At 41.4% G+C, this 20,188-nt stretch overlaps 1 protein-coding gene across 1 annotated transcript in view; it reads right to left on the bottom strand.

Annotated features, from left to right (window-relative positions):
- The window catches only part of RALGAPA2 (Ral GTPase activating protein catalytic subunit alpha 2), a 324,808-nt gene that overhangs the window by 124,680 nt on the left and 179,940 nt on the right, over positions 1-20,188 (bottom strand). The window contains exons 25-31 of the mRNA XM_058684743.1: positions 19,360-19,488; positions 18,462-18,520; positions 11,335-11,443; positions 5,164-5,274; positions 3,195-3,263; positions 2,773-2,910; positions 577-760 (exon numbers count right to left, since the gene is read on the bottom strand). Of these exons, the coding sequence (XP_058540726.1) occupies positions 577-760; positions 2,773-2,910; positions 3,195-3,263; positions 5,164-5,274; positions 11,335-11,443; positions 18,462-18,520; positions 19,360-19,488 (799 nt within the window). The remainder of the gene's footprint in view (positions 1-576; positions 761-2,772; positions 2,911-3,194; positions 3,264-5,163; positions 5,275-11,334; positions 11,444-18,461; positions 18,521-19,359; positions 19,489-20,188) is intronic.

Here is a 20,188-nt window from a genome sequence, read left to right as displayed (position 1 = left end):
CTCAGGGTTGTGAGTCCAAGCCCCATGTTGGGTGTACAGATAACTTAAAAACAAAATCTAAAATAAAATAAAAAAATAAAATAAAATAAAATAAAACAGACCCCCTGCCATGAGCAGAGCCTCAAACTGTGGCATGTAAATCCCCACCTCTCTCTTTCAATGCTCTCCTAGTCTATAACACTCGACCAGATCCTTTCAAAGTCTGTTCATCCTTCTAAGTCTGGCTTAAGTCCTTCCCCATGGGAAGTCCCCATGGTGCTACTGATCCACAAATGAGTCCTTCTGCATTTATCCTGTCTCTCTAGTTACATGTTAAGTTCCCTGGGGATAGAAAATGAGCTGTTTTTGTGGGTCTCATAGGTCTGACACAGGTCCTCAATACAAAATTCAACTAAGATGGGAAAAGAGAAGAAACAGAAAAAAAGAAACAAGGAAAGCGTAATTTGCTATCACATAGGGGTCTAGAAACCAGAATTTTAATAACTAGATTTTAAAAAACAATGTAGCAAGCATGGGCAAAAGATTACAATCTTTCCTTTTCCTGCCCATGAGAATTAATGTTCTGAAGAATCTTACCCTCTTCCACTGTGAGCAGGTTGCCCAAATCTGCTGATGAATGATATTGGACTGGCTCCGAATTCTTCACATTTGCCAGTGGCAGGAAGGGGTCGTAATCCGGGGATGACAGGTCGGCCAGGGTCAGTGTGTAGTGACTCTGTTGAGTATATGTGCTTGAGCCACACACACAGCAGTGCAGAACCTGTAAAAAGCAATGTGTGCCATGGATGCCACGAACATCCTGTCCCTGACAATCTGCCAACAGCACTTTGAGAGGTAGGACTCTCGCTTGGTAATATCTGAGAACATAGAATCCTTTCCATTCTAAATTATCTTCCTGCTATTTGCAAGGTTATTTTTCTCCTTTTATATCAATACCAATAAATATATTTTCAACACAAAAGGAAAGTAAAAGTTAGAAAGTGCTTATTTTGCCATTCTGGGTGATCGCACACACCCAAGTCCTGCTTCTGTCCACCAGAATGTTCACAGACCTTCTTTTTCCAGTTCCAAACTCTACTACCCAAATGTCCAAATAGGTATCTAAATCATGGCGTACTCTTACTGTGTAATACTAAAGAGCGATGAGTGAAAAACTCACAACTATTCCCAACGGTATGAATGAATGAACCCCTTGAAAATAATGTTGAGTGAAGGGCGTCAGACACAGAAGCACATACTGCATAAATCCAGCTACACAAAGTTCAAAACAATCTACACCGTTACACAGGTTAGTTGCTGCCCCAGGTATGTGTATGGGGATAGTAATCAGCAGGGAGCCAGCATAGGTCCTTCTGTAATGCTGAGACTATTCAGTTTCTGCAGCCAGGATCTGGTTTCACAGGTGTGCTCGCTTTGTGAAAATTCATCAAGCTCTCACTTATGACTGGATGCATATTATACTTCAATAAAAAGTTTCCTTTACAGATAAAACCACGTTGTTCAATAAATTTGTGACTCATGTTAACTAGGAGGGGACATTTTTATTGGTAAAACAATTTTAAGAGAAATCTTTTAAGAAAAGAAATGTTAGAAAAGAGACAAATTTAAATGACTGTGGCTACTTTAGGTTGTCAAGCCAAGCCTTACATAGGTTTATAAACCACAGAGATGACAGAGTATCTAATGAATTAAAATCTTTGAATGAATTAAAAATAACATAGTTATTAAAATCTCTGACCACTAAAAAAACCATTTAAAAGTACACAATACTTTTTAGTAGAATTTCAGCTATGTTTTATATTTAATACATTTCAAAATAAGGCAACACAGTAATCAGGTAATGACTTGGAATATTATTTTTTTAAAGGTTACTAGTAAAGGTTTCTTACTAAAACAATTAAAAACAGGGGCACCTCGGTGGCTCAATCGGTTAAGTGTCCAAGTATGGATTTCAGCTCCGATCATGGTCTCACAGTTCGTGGGTTTGATTTCCACACTGGGCTCTGTGCTGACACTGTGGAACCTGCTTGAGATTCTCTCTCTCTCCTGCCTTTTCTGCCCCTCCCTGCCACCCCCCCTCAAAATAAATAGATGAAATTAAAAAAAATAAACAACAGAATTGTCCCTGAGTACTAATTATTCAATTGATACACAAATGCCAAATTCATAAATAAACCTTTCACAGGACAGACTGTAAAGCCAATATAGAAGGGCAATATAAAGGATCCAGAGCAAACACCATATACCCAGTCATCAGTAGAGGTTGAAATTTGAATATTTTAAGTACCATAAAAATGATGAAGCTAAAAACTTTGATGTGATATATTTCCTTAGTGTATTTCTTAAGATCTTGTAAAGCAAAGGGATTACTGAGACCTTTATACTTATTGATAAACAATTGATAAAACAATTTTGTCAAACTAAGACTGTAAATATTCCTAAAATATAAACATTTCTTTTAAAAATTAAGTAGAGATAGACCATGTTACATGAAAACTGGGGATTCTGATCAAACTGCAGTTGTTTAAAGATGGCAGTCGTGTGAAAATGCATGTTTCTTTCACTTGGTAACCACTGCTTCTCTACAATTACTTCTGTCCTGTTTTCACTCCTTAAATTATTCATTTCTTTTAAAATGTTTTACCTCTCCCCATATCTTTTCCAAAAGGGCACAAATAAATAAATAAATAAATACATGCACAGACATATTTGGGCGATTCTCTGATGCTTAAGTCTATACTCTATGTCCATGAGGCACAAATGGAGACTCACCCTATAGATATAATCCAGCAAAGGGGCTCTGCACGAGTGCTGCTCCTCCAGGGCTACTGTGGACACTGGGTGGAGAAGGGTGTTCACTGGCAATGCCATGCACCAGTCCAAGAGGCAGAGTAGCAAGGATACAATAAACTGGAAGAGGAAACAGGTCCAATACTGTACACTGCAGTCTTTTAAACTTCACTATATGTCGCAGCAAACAACAAACTGTCCCTGCACAATAGTAATTACTCAGTGGACACACAAATGCAGAAGAAATGAATGAGTAAATAAAGTTTTCAAAGGGGAGACAGTTAGGACCAATACAAAAGAATAATAAAGGATATCCCTGCGTGTAACATTGTTTTTCATTTTATCTTACATTAAAAAAAAAAAACAAAACAGACTGGGGAAAACTTAGCTGATGTGCCACCTACCTTCTTATCTGTTTCCACTGAGGAGTACTCTGCACTTGGTAAAAGAAAAGCAATTGTGGCCACAAGGATCTGCATAAAGACAAACCTCTAATCAAACAGACCATAGTAATAGTTTACGAAACCATATGATAAGAGTCTCAAGATGGCCTTGCACTAAACCCAGCTTGGTGCCAGTTCACTTGAGGAAGGTGATAAGAAGCCAAGAGTCAGTTTAGAGCTCTGTGTGATCCTGAAAATCGGGAGAAAGTCATAGAGCCATGCCTCGTCTCTATTCCACTCTCCTGGTGGTGAAATTGGGGCCACAGAGGAAGGGACATTTCTCTCTGAGGTCACACAATCCCTATCATCAGTCTCCGCACGTAATGCAATGAAAGTAAAAAAAAAATATTTTCAAAAATAACTATGAAAATGCTCCCATTTGATTTTCTTATAAACCACCCCAGGTCTCCACCTGTTATCCTGGTATAAAAGCACCCCTTTCCTTCTCAAAGCTATTCCCCTTTCAATGATAAACTACAATCGACTCTTGAACAACTCAGTGTGAGAGGTGCTAACCCCCTGACCTTGCACAGGAAGAAATCCATGTATAACTTTTGTCTCCCCCCCCAAATTTAACTACTAATAGCCTACTACTGGCCAGAAGCCTCAACAATAATATAAATCGTTGATTAACACATATTTTGTATGTTGTATGTATTTTATGTTGTACTCTTACAATATAGTAAGCTAGACAGAAAAAAAATATTAAAAAAATCATAAGGATGAGAAAATACATATATAGTGTACTATATTTATCAGAAAAAATCCACATATAGATACATGCAGTTCAAACCCATGTTGTTCAAAGGTCAACTATGTACAGTTGCCCTAAAACCCAACTTTATAACTTGCGGCATCTTCTATCCCTATGTCCAAACCTCTGTTCTGCCCTAGGTCACCTAAGCTCTTGGGGAGAACAGAGTGATCTTGCTGGTGAAATCTGTCTAGGGCCGAGAGGAAATAAATCAGTATCACTTCTTCTCTCCCCCTGTAATACCACGCAGAGACAAATCACATTTCCTTGAAGAGTTACCACTGGATGTGCAAAGAACAGGGCACGTTTTAAAAAGTGTAGTTTTAGGGGTGCCTGGGTGGCTCAGTTAGCTGAGCATCTGATTCTTGGTTTCGGCTCAGCTGACAGCCTGGAGACTGCTTGGGATTCTTTCTCTCCTCTCTCTGCCCCTCCCCTGCTCATTCTCTCTTGCTCTTTCTCTCTCTCTCAAAACAAACAAACTTTAAAATAAAATAAGAAGTGTAGCTTTAAAAACTAGCAGGAATGGATGGGCCTTATATTCAGGTACGTACAGAGGTGAGGGTAGCTGCTCCTTTACAACTAAGCACCCTCAAATGCAACCAGCCTCCGGGATATCATCACTGGGATGATTCTTCCTGTTCCTTCTATCTTTCTCTCCCACCAATTACCACCGCCCTCCCCCCCCCCCCCCCCCCCCCCCCCCCCGCAAGAGGGTATTACAGCAGTAATCTCATTACAGCTGGGTAATCATGCTATGGCAGAGAGCATGATCTGGGGCTTCGGTCTAGGAGAGACTCCTGTTTCACTCAACAGTCCCCCCACCCCCCGCCCCTGCACGGAGGGCATCATAACCAGCTGCCTACTCCTTGTTGGCACCATCCAAATTACTCTTGATGAATGAAGCCCAATCTACAAAAGGTCTCTTTGTTGTGGTCGTGTCTGCCTTTCAAACTCCCCAAGTGTAAAACTCTGCCCTGGAACACTGGTGGCTTCTTTACGTAGTGCCTGAAATCACAGCTGAGAAGAGCCGGTGCAATTTAATCTGAAAATGAATGACCCGTATGGCAATTTAATAGTCAGTACTCTAACAATTATTTGAGTATCTGTAATTAATTAAACACCAAATACAATAACTGGGAAACGCTTACGTGTTAGCATTACAGGACAAAGACTTACTTCTGAAATTTTCCGAGGCAGAGAGGTTTCAAACATCTGAAGCTTTTCCCAGTAGGAAACCAGCAACTGAAGAACATCACAGGCCACCTGAGCCACGACTTTGTTAGGAAACTGTAATAGGAAACAGAACCCCAAACTAAAGGACTGAACTTAACATGTGCATTTGTCCTAAGGAAGAACAAAACATGTATTTCTTTCCAGCGATGTTTAGGATACATTTCCTTGTTACGCATTAATTTTTTGAAAAATGTGTCCTGGTCCCACATTGCACGTGTACCATCCTTTAACTGCCTCTTGTCCACATGTATTAATTTCCTTAACATTCTATAGAAACAAAGAGCTGTTGTTCAGTCATCTGAAAATTAAAACCATAATTTCAAGTGCCTCATTCAGATTGCATAAATAATAGTTTTGACAATTGGAGGAAATTAAAAGGTAGTACATTACTGAGTATTCCCTGTGTGCTGGCCCTTTTAGAATTCTCCTCATTTTCGCATTGATATATCTTCATTAACACCTCTGCAAGGTAGATATGATCTTCATTTTATAGAAACATGAAGTGATCAAGTGATTTCCCACCTTATAAAATTAAACTTCACCCACATGTATAATGTACTAAGAAATGTGAAAATTTGGGAACTGTGAGAATATAATCCTATGTTATGATGTATTTATTCAATTACTTTGAGTGTTTTTGGAGTCTGGTGTGTGTACAAGGACCTTTGGATGCTCCCACTTCTTGCTAGATGGCATGTCAAAGGGGAGGGACGGTACTCACAAAGAACATTGGGTTGGATGGATGAAACAGATGAAAGACACCTTGTGCCTCTCTCCCTGACCAGAACCTGGGGCTACCCTGCTGTCCCTACCTTATTATCTAAAGCCGAAAGGTTTGTCGCTGATTTTGGGTGTCTAAGGAAACCCCTGGATATGTAGCTTAGTTATTTCCACACCAGGAGCTCCAAGTCACATAAAGCAGGTACCAATTGACCTCAGCACCACACAGACATGGAAAAGTCAACATTTAGCAGCTCAGTGCAAATGTACAGGACGAGGAAGAAGGTAAGGCAAAGGGGATTACTTTGAACTCTGTAGAATAAACACTTTCCAAATACTCCTTCCTGATAGGTGCAAAGTGCACCCAGGGCAAGAGCGTCTGCCCTCAAGGGGCTCTCAGGCCTCTTGGCCTCTAGGCCTCAGATGACCTGATGCTCACGAGCCTCTTTCAACCCTGCAAACAACACTCTGGCTTGCTTCTGTCCCAAGGCCTTTGCCCTTACTCCCTGCTTTGCCTGGGATGCTGGCTTCTGCCACATCTCTCAGATCATGGCACTAAAGGCCTCCTCCGTGAGGCCACCTTGCCCATCCCAAGGAGTGGCAGGCTATCTGCTCCAGCTCTTCAGCTCCATCCTGCTTCGCTCTCGTGCTTTCCTCATGGCATTAAGGGCTATCAAGCCGATCTTCTGTCTTTGTCTGCCTGTTCTTTTGTGTTTGTTTTTCCACATCTTGTTTACCATTATGTTCCTAATGCCTTGCACACCCCCCGGAGAAGTAACGCATGACGAGTCTAAGGTGAAGAACAGGAATAGCCACTGGATGTGTTTCCACTGCATCACAGGGGTCAGGTCGTGGGGTGGAAACATAAGGCTGGCATGGCTCTTACATCTAACTAGAAGCTGGGAGCAGACAAGAGGACAACGAGGAAATGAGAGCTATGGTAGACCAGACAAAGAGCCTCTGGGCAGAGGGATGAGGTGTGAGAGAGGGGGCAGGTGGTAGAGAGAATGGGGGAAGGGTGGAGGGAGAGCTGAGGTTAGGCCAGAAGAAGGCAGAGGGAGAGTGTTTCCTTCAAGGCAGCAGGTGGTAGGGCACTGCGGAAGCAAGGTCAGGCTGGAGGGCTACAGGTGGGATGCTATTACTGACACGTGAATGCTGTGGGTGGTGGTGGGGAGAGACAAATCACTCATTCACTCACTCACTCATCCAGCACATATTCATGGAGTAATGACAATGTGCCAACACTGAGGGTGACACATGGTAGCTACAGTTGTGAGGAGCACAGCAGGAAGGATAGGTTGTTGAATCGCTGTGTTGTACACCTGAAACTAACATCACACTGTGTGTCAACTATACTGCTTCACTGCTCAACACTGCACTCTGCTCCAACATGCCAGCATCTTCCTGCTCTTAGGATATATACCAACTCGTTTCTACCCCAGGGCCTTTGTACTGGGAGCTCCTTCTGCCCAGAGTGCCCCTTCCCTACACACTGCTCAGCTTCTTCTCATTACTGCTTTCCCCACTCACATGCCTTCACCTTTTCCTTTTACAGAGCATCTCTTGCTCTCAGTCCTCTCTATGGTGCATATGTGTGGTTGCTTGGCCAGTATCAATTCCTCCCTCACTCCTTAACTAATAGATCTATTTTGAGGTGCCTTCCCTCTCCCATGCAGGCCATCTCTCCCAGCTCCAGGAATGTGCCTTAACAGGCTTAAACGAATCAGAAGATTTTATTCCCAGTCTCAGTCGCTGGTACAGGGATGAGCGAGAAACCTCGACTAATGCATCTCAGTACCTCTTACGAGAATGCTGTGATGGAAGTCCTGCAGAACACAAACAAGGACACATGGGACCCTGACTCCTACTGGCAGACATCCTCCAACCCTGCAGGCATCCCACCCTAACATGAAGCCACCTCTGTGGACTACAGAGCGGTAGAGTTAGACAATTAGGTCAGTGTTGAGTGTTAATCTCCTGAATCAACCAACCCTGACCTCTTCCTTACCCATGTATTTTCCAGCTTTATGAATCAATATGTTCCCATGTTGTTTAAGCCAGAAAAAGAAAGAAAAAAAAAGTATAGGGCACAAGATGAACAGGGCAGATACAGTCTCTACTCTGAAGGACTAACAGTCTTGGGAACAGGCAGGGACCTGTTCACATATGTCCCTGAACGCCATGCATAGTGCTCTAGTCTGTGGGCTACTTGGTCAGACCCTGTGCAGACAGATTCCTCCGGTGGCAGGAGGGAGGACAGATCTGTGGGGGCCAGACTAGGGCCAAGGAGTTGGAAGGCACCAGGAGGCTCAGTTATTGGCAGGGGGAGACAGGATGGGTAGGGATGGCCCTAGGGCAGCAGGACTCTAGGACTGAAGTAAGGAGGGCGGGGAAAGTCAATGATGTCTCCTGAGATAGGGTAAGAGAAGGAACGACAGGTGAGGCTGAGGGCGGGGCTCGGGTTGGGCCTCCTCTCACTTGGGCTGCCAAGGAGACAGGGTTGGCAGCTCACCTGAGCCAGAGCCGAAGCTGCCACTCTAGTGCCCTCGGCCCCCACCTTGGAGGGGACACCTAGGTCTGTGACTACAGCTCAGGCTTAGAACCCTCCGCTCCCACCCACACACTCCCCCACCAGACACAACTAGCTGAGTAGAATTCTCCAGGCAGCTAGGCAGTGCTCTGCTCTCACTGTTTTTCATGGATACCTCCTGGGGAGCATTTCCCAGCCTTCTCTGACCATGCCCTTCCTGCATCTGAGGGAACACCTGAATCAGCCTCATCAAGTGTTCCTGAAGGGCAGGGTCACAGCAGAGTGGTGCCCAGAGCCACGTGGAATCCATAAGACAGGAAGCCCTTTCTGGCCTCATGTACCCTGTGCTGCTGGGGCCGGGCCTCCTTCTCTAGTCTGCCAGATGCTCCCCCTCCTAGCAGAGCCCTGAGCCTCCCTGGGGCCCCTCTTCTTAAGAGTTGTTGCTGTCCCCCTTGCTCCCCGTGGCAACTCCTTCCCTGATAGCTCTCGGTTCTCTTAGATTCATGTGCTCCCTCCTTCAGTGAAAGTGCCACTGGCACAGGAACACAGGCTTCAGAGGGAGGCAGGCAGGGAGTTGCCCCAGCGTCCTGGAACTGCATCCATGAGTTTCCCTCTGCTATTCATACTGGTTAAAGGAAGGTTGATATGGCTGATCTCGGCCCTCTGATTTCTTAGCAATTCAAGCCGGAGCAAGGTCCTTGGCCTTCTTTAGCTGTGCTCTCTTTTATTGCCAAAATGGGGGGATCAGGAGCATCCTGGGGTGCAGGCTTCAACGGGACAGCCCCCACACTGTGGCGGGATGTCCCTGATAGAGCACGGCTCCAAGCATGGCAGCTACGTTTTTTCTGGTACTCTATGTTTTCCTCATAATTGTAGAAAAACTATAGAGATTTTTGAAAATGTGGAGAACTACAACAGGAAAACGTAAGCCGTCATATATCCTTCTACTCTTGTTATCTATACTGCATAGAACCACATAGGGTAGAAGATTTATCTACAGATCTCCTTCACTCTGAGACACCACTGAATTATTAACAGCTTTTCCAGGAAGGGAGTAGGGGTGGGGAAGCCACAGCACATGCAATATACCTTTCTAGATTTAGGGAAAAAACTAGGATTGGAAAAATAGATCTTAGAATTGAGAAAATAGGATATTAAAAAGCAAATTATACTCTGCATAGATATACAATTGATATCCAACTTTTTTTCACTGTAATAGTTATATGTGAATATTTCACCATGGCTTTTGGAGTGTCTTATACACTGCAATTAGGGAAAAGCCCAGACATGGGGACAGGGTGTCCTGGGTTTGACCCTGGCAGACTCTCTATTTCCCAATCAGCTCATTTTCCACATCTGTGATGCAGAGGTTGCAGTAAGCCTTCACACAGAGGGTGGTTTTAAGGATTAAAAGCAACAACAAAGGTCAGCACCCTGCTCAGGCCAGAGGGAGGCCTCCTAAGTGATATTTTGGTTTGATCAATTTTCCATTCCTCATCACAGGGATCAGCAGCAAGTGTTTCTCCAGCTCTCCGGATCTGACTGGCACTCCCAGGTGTTGTGGAGGAGAGAATGGGGGATGGGGTGCACAGGTGGGAGGGGGTCAGAGGACATAAGACTTGGTCAGGAAGGGGAGTAGGTGAGGAGCACTGCCATGAAATCCGGCTGCAAAGACAGGCAGGGGCTAGACCAGAGGGCCGGATGCCAAGCCATGGGCAGGGGATGTCCCTGGCTGGTTATCCTGTGGGCTGAAGCACAAAGGTGACACAGCTCTATCGCTGGCCTGGTGATGACTGTCCCAGTGTCAGCTACAATGGTTGTTACTATTACAGCAACACATGACAGGCAGTAGAGAAGGGCAGGCATGAGCCTGGATGCTGGTATCAGATGCACAGTTTAGGGTCTGAACTTTGGCTTGACCAGGCTCTAGAGCCTGGAAAGAGCTCCTTGACCTTCCTGCACCTCAGCTTCTCCACTGTAAAGTGGGACAAGTGCCTAGCAGCTGAGAACTTCCACAAACCCCAGTACAGTGCCTGGCAGGGACTAGACACTCACCAGTTCTGGGGGGTATAATAACAGCAGTGCTAATTATTACCACCATCTCTAAACAGGAGCCAGAAAGGGACCTGGCAGGTTTTGAGCCCTGGTTTAGGAAGTGGCCTAACAGTATATATAAAAGTTCAGTTTTGTTTTCATGTTACACAGATCTGCTCTCAGTGCTGCTCCATCCTTTATACCTGTGTGCCTGTGTGCTTAGGACTGGATTTCTCTGGGCCTTGCTTTCCTCTGGTGGGACATAGTGATTGTACCATCTACCTTGCAGAGCTGTTCTGAAGTATTGACTTTGCAATGAATGTGGGCCAGCATGTGAACCCAGTCAATGGCAAAACAAAAACAAAAAACAAAAAACAAACAAACACAAAAAACCCCAAAAAACACTCCCTCTTTTCATTAACAAAGCAAAGGAAGAAAGACATCCTAAAAGTGTGAAGGCCCAGTCAGGTGGCGAGTACTCAGGTCTCTCCCAGTCCCACTGCAGAGGCCAGGGCATGAAATCGCACTTTCTTGTCACTATTACCAACAGTGGTGTTGCTTGCCACAGGAAGTGCCCGGCCCACAGAGGAACCCCACTCAGGCAAAGGGGTCAGTCCAGGACAGCTCAGCCACCAGTGGGGAAGCAGCTATTGGTGGCCTCTTTTGTGAGCCTCACAGAACATTCAGCATGGCTCTCATAAAAACAATTTTTGATTTAAAACCCCTCTCTGATATAGGGAAAAAATAGTGATGGCGCTAATTCAAACTAGAACTGGTTGAATATCTGGGATACAGATTACTGTCAAATACACATCACGAATTGGGAATACCTTCAAAGTGACGCCTATCACATTGATGGCCTCTTTCAGCTGAGGATGGCTCGTGCACTGGGCAAGCTCTTCGCATATCCAGACCCCGAGGGAGCAAATGGCGATGCATCTTTTGGAAAAGAAGGAAAAGAGGAAAACTCTCAAAAAATTTAACATGTTTTCTTGGTATTTTCATGTGACAAAGTATTTTAAATCTTTTTTTTACAAAGTAGCAAAAATTACACATACACTAACAGAGTGTCTTCCTGAGAAAAAAAGGGTAAGGACAAATAGAAATACTGATATTGGTTAGTAATTATTTAATGAAGTAAATGATATACTTCCTGTTAATAGTCACAGCCCATATATCAGTTATTTTTGCTGACATCTTCTTTAAATTTGAGAGAGAGAGAGAGAGAGAGAGAGAGAGAGAGAGGAGAGAGAGAGAGACAGAGAGAAAGCATGCCCATGAGTGGAGGAGAGGGGCAGAGGAAGAGAGAGAGTACCTTTTTTTTTTTTTTAATATAATTTATTGTCAAATTGGCTAACATACAGTGTGTAAAGTGTGCTCTTGGTTTCTGGGGTCGAGTCCTGTGGTTCATTGTTTGCATACAACACCCAGTGCTCATCCCAACAAGTGCCCTCCTCCATGCCCATCACCCATTTTCCCTCTCCCCCACCCCCATCCACCCTCAGTTTGTTCTCTGGACTTAAGAGTCTCTTGTGGTTTGCCTCCCTCCCTCTTTGTTTGTAACTATTTTTTCCCTTCCCCTCCCCGGTCTTCTGTTAAGTTTCTCAAGATCCACATATGAGTGAAAACATATGATATCTTTCTTTCTCTGACTGACTTATATAATACCTTCCGGCTCCATCCATGTTGCTGTAAATGGCAAGACTTCATTCTTTCTCATTGCCAAGTAGTACTCCATTGTATATATAAACCACATCTTCTTTATCCACTCATCAGTTGATGGAAATTTAGGCTCTTTCCATGATTTGGCTATTGTTGAAAGTGCTGTTATAAACATTGGGGTACATGTACCCCTATGAATCAGCACCCCTGTATCCTTTGGATAAATTCCTAGTAGTGCTATTGCTGGGTTGTAGGGTAGTTCTATTTTTAATTTTTTGAGGTACCTCCCCACTGTTTTCCAGAGCGGCTGCACCAGTTTGCATTCCCACCAACAGTGCAAGAGGGTTCCCATTTCTCTGCATAGTCGCCAGCATCTGTTGTTTTCTGAGTTGTTCATTTTATTTTTGCTGACATTTTTAACTACACTGTATTGCTTCAAGATAGTTTTGACAAGTAATCAAAGACATGAATCTCAGAAAATCGTTGGAAATTGAGTTTGTAATTGTTTTCCCTACAATAAAATACACAGCACCTACTACAAACAGAATACAAACCCTATATTCCATTGTAAAGAATATTTGAACACAACTTCCAGAATCAGCTGCACTGTTATCTTTTAAACAATAAGTGAGGACAAAGCTTTCTTCAAATTACACAGTCCTTTAAAAATTACCTTTCTCAATTGTAAATCATTTTTAAATGGTAATTCTCTTTGGAACTGATATATTCCACTATCTTTTGCAATGATCAAAAAGTCATACTCCTGTTAATTTTTTCTGAATGCCCACATATAAAATTAAAATACTTGCTCCCAAACCTGGTCACTTTCAGAACAAAAGGGGGGTTCAAGACCCTGCTTGGAACCAGAAGTTAACTGTAGGATGTATATGTTGTTCTTTGTAATAAGAGGTCACATCCAGTACCAATTAAACTGAACGTACTGCTCAGCTCTCCACAGTAAAAGTTCTTTGTATTCAGTATAATTCAGCAATTAAAATAAATATATTTTGAGGTTTTAAAATCACCATATTTCACTGGAATCTCACCTCTTTAAATTAAGACAGACTAAGGGCTTCAGAACACGTTTATTAAAAGTCCTTTGGAGGCTAGGTCACCTTCTACTTAAATGCACTCAGTATAAATGGGCAGCCCAGTTTATAAGGTGTGCCTGGCCTTCTTTGGTTCTCTGACAACAGCATAATACATGAATTCCACACGCTTTGAACCCTCGACTTCCCTCACTGTATAGAACTGTCTCCTCTTGCCTCATCCCTACGCTTATTCTCAGTCTAGAAACTGCACTTTGTATTCTTAGTTTGCGCTCTTTGCCATGTATTCTACATGCTTTCAAATAGCCTTTTTATCTTCCCCCAGCTTAACTGATTATTTAACCCACTAAAATCTAACTTGGAATTATACCCCCAATCATATTTTTACCACTTCAAGAGCCTCTCTTCCTTTGCATGCTTGAATGTGTGTGTGTGTGTGTGTGTCTATAAATACACATACTTTTTTTTTTTTACGACCCATTAACCTTTCTGTTAAATGTAATTCATTCAGAGCAAAGATCTCTCATTTCTTACGAACACCTGCATTACTCTGTAACTATTAGCCCTGCATGACAGAGAACTTTTGTGACCCATAAAGTGGTTTCCTAATGTGAACCACTCTCACCTGCCTTGAGTTTTAAAGCCACACTAGCTTATAGCTGCTCTTCCATGCTATTTTTTCTCTTTCCAACATATCATTTAGCATCCCCATCTAGCATCTTCCGATTCTAATACTCTGTTACCCCTTACGTGTTTGAGTTCCTGTCAGTTAGGTTCTCTGTATCCCAAATGTGTCCTTTGCGATCCCAAATGAGTTCTATCTCTCAAAACTTTTTTTTTAGCTAATGGCAATGCCACCTTCACTCTCCTTTGTACACCAACGCACTTTCTGGAACTGTTTGCTACCATCCCATCTCACACCACCCAATTTACGTAACTTACTCTTTTTTCTGAACTCTTCTACATTATTATCACTCACAATTATAACTATCTTCTCTCGTGATTCTCCTCCATTTATTTGGAATCTTGATCATATTTCTGCTTATCTGCACTTGCATGAACTCAATTTCATTGTCTAACTCCTCTCATACTCAGCTAATAAAGACTGAGCATATCATACACATTCTATTCCATTTTTAACTCCACAGACATTTGGCTTTCTACAGTAAGGAAAAAGTGGGAGAGGAAGGTATTGCTAAGACATGTTAAAGGTTTGAATGTGGTGCATATGTGAAAAGGAGAAATCAAGGATTTTCCCCAAGTTTCTGTACTGAAAATCTGAGATGATGGTGCCCTTTACCAAGGGGGGAGTCTGAGGGATGGTCAGGAGACTCAAGGATTCATCTGTGGTTGTGTTAACTTTGTATGTGTTAAGACATCCAAGTTGAGGTATCAAGTAGGCAGTTTAATATATAAGCCTGAATATATGAGGGGTTCACAGAAGAGGCCAGGTAAATAAATTCAGTATCATTAGTAAGTAGGTGGTATTTAAAGTCTAGTTAGAATGAATAAGAGCACCTAGGAGCGTCATGGAGGGAGGAGAGGACCACCCCTAAACCTCGAGTCACCAACTTGCAGAAGTTAGGTGCAGGAGGGAGACAGAACAGGAGAAGCGTGGTAACATAGGAATAAAATAAGAAGGTTGTATTCTAAGGCCTGACATTGTTTAGGAAGAGGGTAAAGACAGCCTTATTTCAGAATTAGTAACACAAGTATGCATATTACAATTTCTTTTTTTTAAATGTTTATCTATTTTGAGAGAAAGAGAGTATGTGTGTGCTTGAGCATGGGAGGGACAGGGGTGGGGAAAGAGAGAGACAGAAAAAGAGAGAGAGAGGGAGGGAGGGAGGGAGAGGGAGAGAATCCTAAATGATGTGGGATTCAGCACAGAGCCCGATGTGGGGCTCAATCTCATGATCCTGGGATCATGATCTGAACAGAAATCAAGAGTCAGATGCTTAACTGACTGAGCCACCCAGGTGCCCCATTAAAATTTCTAGGGTAACTTTTAAGAAAACTGAAAGAGAGTCTATGACTCCTAAGAAATTAGAGAAAAAATGGAATGTGGGAAAAATCATCTGGAAGGGAGGAAGTTAGGAAGTTAGGAAGAAAGGAAGGAAAGGAGAAGGGAAGAATGAAGGTGAGAAAAGGAGAAAATGAGAGAATACTGAGGACAAATAACAAAATATAAAGATGAAAGAAATACATCCAAATATGTCAGTAATTGCAGCAAATGTAAATGAACTAAAGATTCAGCTAAAAGATAAAAATCAGACAGTATAAATGTATAAAATAAAATATGTACAATTTTTGCAAAGACATTTAAAAGAGAAGAATATAGAAAAGTTAAATTTAAAAGGATAGAAAATATTGGGATGCCTCAGTGGCTCAGTGGGTTAAGCGTCTGACTCTTGGTTTCAGCTCAGCTCATGATCTCATGGTTTATGAGTTCGAGCCCCACATAGGGCTCTGTGCTGACAGAGTGGAGCTTGTCTGAGATTCTGTCTCCCTCTCTCTCTCTGCCCCTCCCTTGCTTGCTCACTTGTATTTTCTCTCAAAAATAAATAAAAATTGAAAAAAATAAAAATAAAAGGATAGAAAATATCATTTAAAAATATCCATATCAATATCAGATAAGTAGTCTTTAAGGTAGGGGTGCCTGGGTGGCTCAGTCAGTTGAGCATCCAACTTCGGCTCAGGTCATGATCTTGAGGTTTCACAAGTTCAAGCCTCATGTTGGGCTCTGCTGGCTGACAACTCAGAGTCTGGAGCCTGCATCGGATTCTTTCTCTCTGCCCCTCGCCTGCTCATACTCTGTCTCTCTCTCTCTCAAAAATAAATAAAAGAGATGGGATTCTATATAGAGATTTGATAATTCTATACTTCTATGCAGCTAATAATATAGCTTCAAAATATATAAAACAAAAATTGACAGATATATAAGGGAAATAGATAAATGTACCATAATAGTGGGATATCTTAATCCATCTTTCTCAGTTAATGATCAAGATGATAAAAAAATTAGAAAGGATTTAAAGTATTTGAAAGACATGATTAAAAAATTAATCAAACGGACACATCTAGAGCACTACACCCAACAACTGAAGAAATGGTATACACATTCTTTTCAACCATATACAGGACATGTGCAGAAAATGACTACATACTGAGCCATAGAGCAAATCTCAACAATTTCAAAGATTGTTACTTGGCAGGCAACATATTTAATCTACAATGCCTTTAAGACATCAGCAGCAAAAAGATAAATAAAAATAACCATGTGTTTAAAAATGAAGGAATATATTTCTAAATAAATCATGACTCAGTGAAGGAATCATAATGGAAACTGGAAAAAATTTCAGTGGAAAAATATTACATATCAAATGTAGAGAACTCAGATAAAGTGGCACTTAGAAATAAACATAGAGACTTAAATGTTGGTATCTGTAAAGGAGAAAGGCTGAATTAGTATACTGAGTTAATATACTGGCATATATCAGAATTAATATACTGATGAAAAGAAAATGAGTGGCAGAATGTAAAGAAAGCAGAAGAAAGAACATAAAAAAGAGCAGAAAGTAGAAAATAAAAACAAATACAGAATAAAGAGGCTGGAACAAAGACAAAAGTATATTCTTGGAAAAGACTAACAAAGTTGACAGACCTTTGGCAAGATGTGTGAGAAAAATCAGAGAATACAGAAAAGGATCAGAGATTAAGAAGTGCATAGAGCTACGAAAAGATAGCGAAAGGATAATGGAGCCATCATGAATGCAAGGGTATTTCAAAACTTAGAAGGAATGGACAAATTTCTAGACAACTTTAGTTTATCTAAGCTGTCAAATAAAACAAAACCTTAAAATTCCTAAACAATCATGGAAGAAAACAAGTCAGTGGTTAACCCTCTCATAAATAACCAGACTTAGATAGTTTTACCATCAAGGTCTAAATACACAAGAGCACGAACTCCCAATTTTACAAAAACTCTTGCTGACTTAAGAGAATGAAACAATACTTCACTCATTTTGGAAGAAGACATAACCCTGTAATCAAGCCTGATAAGGATAGGATGGGGAAAGAAAATTACAGGCCATAAATATAAATGGAACTTTACTCAACAAAATGTTACTCAAATCAGATCCAGTACTGTATAAACCACATTGAGTTTATCCCCAAATTCAAGGTTACTCTAATATGAACAAATTGATAATGAATTTATAGCTTCTGGTAATGGAAGACTAGAAAATGTGTACTAAACCATCCACCAAAGCCACTGAAGAAGTTAGTAAAAAAAATAACCTCCCCCCGACCAAAAAAAAAAAAAAAAAAAATCCTCTTAAATTCATCAAAGAGCTGACAAGGTGGTGATGGTTGATGGGCTGTTAGAAAGAGAACAGGGTAGGAGCTGATTCCCGGGCAGCAAGAGGCTTAGCTGGGCTTAGCTGACCTTATGGGGTTGGAGGCAGGGGATAAGAAAATGGTGTTTCCCTCCACCAGTGTTCCCAGCTTTGGGCTTCACCCTGGAAGGACAGGTTGCAACTTTTCATTATGTAGGTGGCCCAGAAAACCTATCTTGGTAACAGACTGCCAGCGACCTTAGATGCTTGGCAGAGGCAACTAAAATGTTTCCAGACATTGCTAAATGTCTCCTGGGGTACAAAATCACCTCTGGTTGAGAATCACTACCCTATACATACACCATTTGTATAAGTTTTTGGTTTATCCTTCCATTTTCTTCTTCATTAAAAATAACAGGGAGTGCACATATATATTTGTAATCTTATTTTTTCTTTCACAAAATGTAATAATAACCTTCTGCACCTTACTGTTTTCACTTAATAACGGCACACTTTTAAAAAATTAAGTAAAGCACATTCTCAACATAATTCTTACTACACTTAAATTTTTTTTTTTTTTTTTTGAGAGAGAGAGAGAGAGAGAGAGAGCGAGCATGTGCACACAAGCAGGGACAGGTGCAGAGGTAGAAAAAGAAAGAATCTTAAGCAGGCTCCATGCTCAGAGTGGAGCCCGACACAGGGCTTGATCCCATGACTGTGAGATCATGACCTGAGCTGAAATCAAGAGTCGGATGCTTAACTGAGCCACCCAGGTGTCCCTTTACTATACTTATTAGTGGGTGTATGAGTAATGTGGAAAAAGTGTTGTTTTTTTTTTAACATTAACTGTTCACACATAAATTTGTATTTTAAAATCCTAAAATAGTTTACCTTTTTGTCAACATTTACCTTGCACATTCATTTGGTTCCTCTGTGGCATTCTTCAGTAAAATATTTATGAGGTAATGCTAAAAACAAAAAATTAAGTAAAATAAAAACTTTGTTTAGTAGTTGGTTTCCCACATGTTCTGACTGTGTTCCTGGAAGTCAGGAGCTCCTGAAGGACCAGGGAGGACCTGGGGGGAAGAGACATAGGGCTCGGGGGAGCAGCCTGGTTGCGGTCTCAACCAGGGCCTCCCTGGGCAATTAAGCCAGCGTAGGGAAGAGGGTTTCTGGGTGCACAATAAAAACCTAGCAAAGCAATTGAGACTTCAGATAGGAAAAGCTCGGTTTTCTTTTACTTTAATTAGGTTATATATTGTACACTAAATTATATATTATAATTATGTACCGTAAGTAGATAAGATAGATTCTGAGATTTGAAAAGCATATTTGTTTGCCTCAAAGTCAGTTGAGGAGAGAACAAATGCTTACTTTTATTCTCTAAGGAATGAATAACCTGACATTTCAAATGATTAGTAGTATTTAATCAGGCTAACAACAGGACTGAATATTTAGTTTATTTCAATTATTCCTTATAAACTCATTGGACGCACTAATGCAGCACAATTGAACCTAAAATTATTACAAAGGATGATTCATTACATAATTAGGATCCATAGGCATGATAAACAGACCTAATAAAAAACACCCAAGGAACCTATCAGTTATAACTGCGATGTGCTCTGATTCGGATACATTTAATCCGCTGAAAACAGCCTTCTGAAAACAAAAACTACTGAAACATTTAAACAATAAAGCAGAACTTTCAGGGATAAGGGGATCAATGCACAATAATGGAAGCGATGGCCACAGAGCTGGAACTAGAAGATGATAAACCTGAGAGTCACTCAAAGGCAGCAGGTACCTTGACGTCTTCGGTTCCTGTGATGACTTCACTGACTTCCGGCACAGACTGCAGCAAAGGGATCTCCCGGTAGGTGTTTGGAAAGCAGACAAGAGAACCAAGAATGGTGAGAGCTTCTGAATGAGGTGCCTGCACACAAAAAAGTGAAAGTGCTCATTTTTCTTTTGCTAAGCCAGAAACTTTACTTAAGCAACAGACTTTACTTTTTCATGATTTCAAGAGGGAATCTTTATTTTACCCTAGATAAGAAATATCAAACTATGCCGGTTATTTTCCTCCAGGTGAACAGTTAAACAAGACAGGCTTGTCTAAATGAAAAAGCAAATTTCCAAGGAATGGAAAATAACGTTATACTTGAATACAAAAAAGCACTGTGAAAACTGGTCTGCAGATGCATTCAGATTCAGAAAAGCAAATGACTCAATTATGACTTTTACCTTTTATTTTTATGTGTTTTTAGTCTTAATGTTCTTGACAAGGCAGGGTAAGGGATATCAACTTAATATTATTTTTGCTGTGAAGACAATTAACAAAAATTCATAAGGGAGAAGGGTTGGCGCTGAATTTCAGAAGGCAGGGAAAGAGCACACACCATCCACCAAATTTCCTGTCTCACCAAGAACTACTTTGCAAAATAACACATAGTGATTGACATCTAGTGATACAAAATCACTTGTTTGTCCACTACTGGAATTAGGACTATATCAACCTCACACCAGTCAGAGTGGCCAAAATGAACAAATCAGGAGACCATAGATGCTGGAGAGGATGTGGAGAAACGGGAATCCTCTTGCACTGTTGGTGGGAATGCAAACTGGTGCAGCCACTC

This window comes from Neofelis nebulosa, chromosome 9 (assembly GCF_028018385.1).
Source record: "Neofelis nebulosa isolate mNeoNeb1 chromosome 9, mNeoNeb1.pri, whole genome shotgun sequence".
NCBI classification, from domain to species: domain Eukaryota; kingdom Metazoa; phylum Chordata; class Mammalia; order Carnivora; family Felidae; genus Neofelis; species Neofelis nebulosa.
The sequence above is the reverse complement of the archived record's forward strand: the minus strand, read 5'-3'. Positions and strand labels throughout refer to the sequence as shown.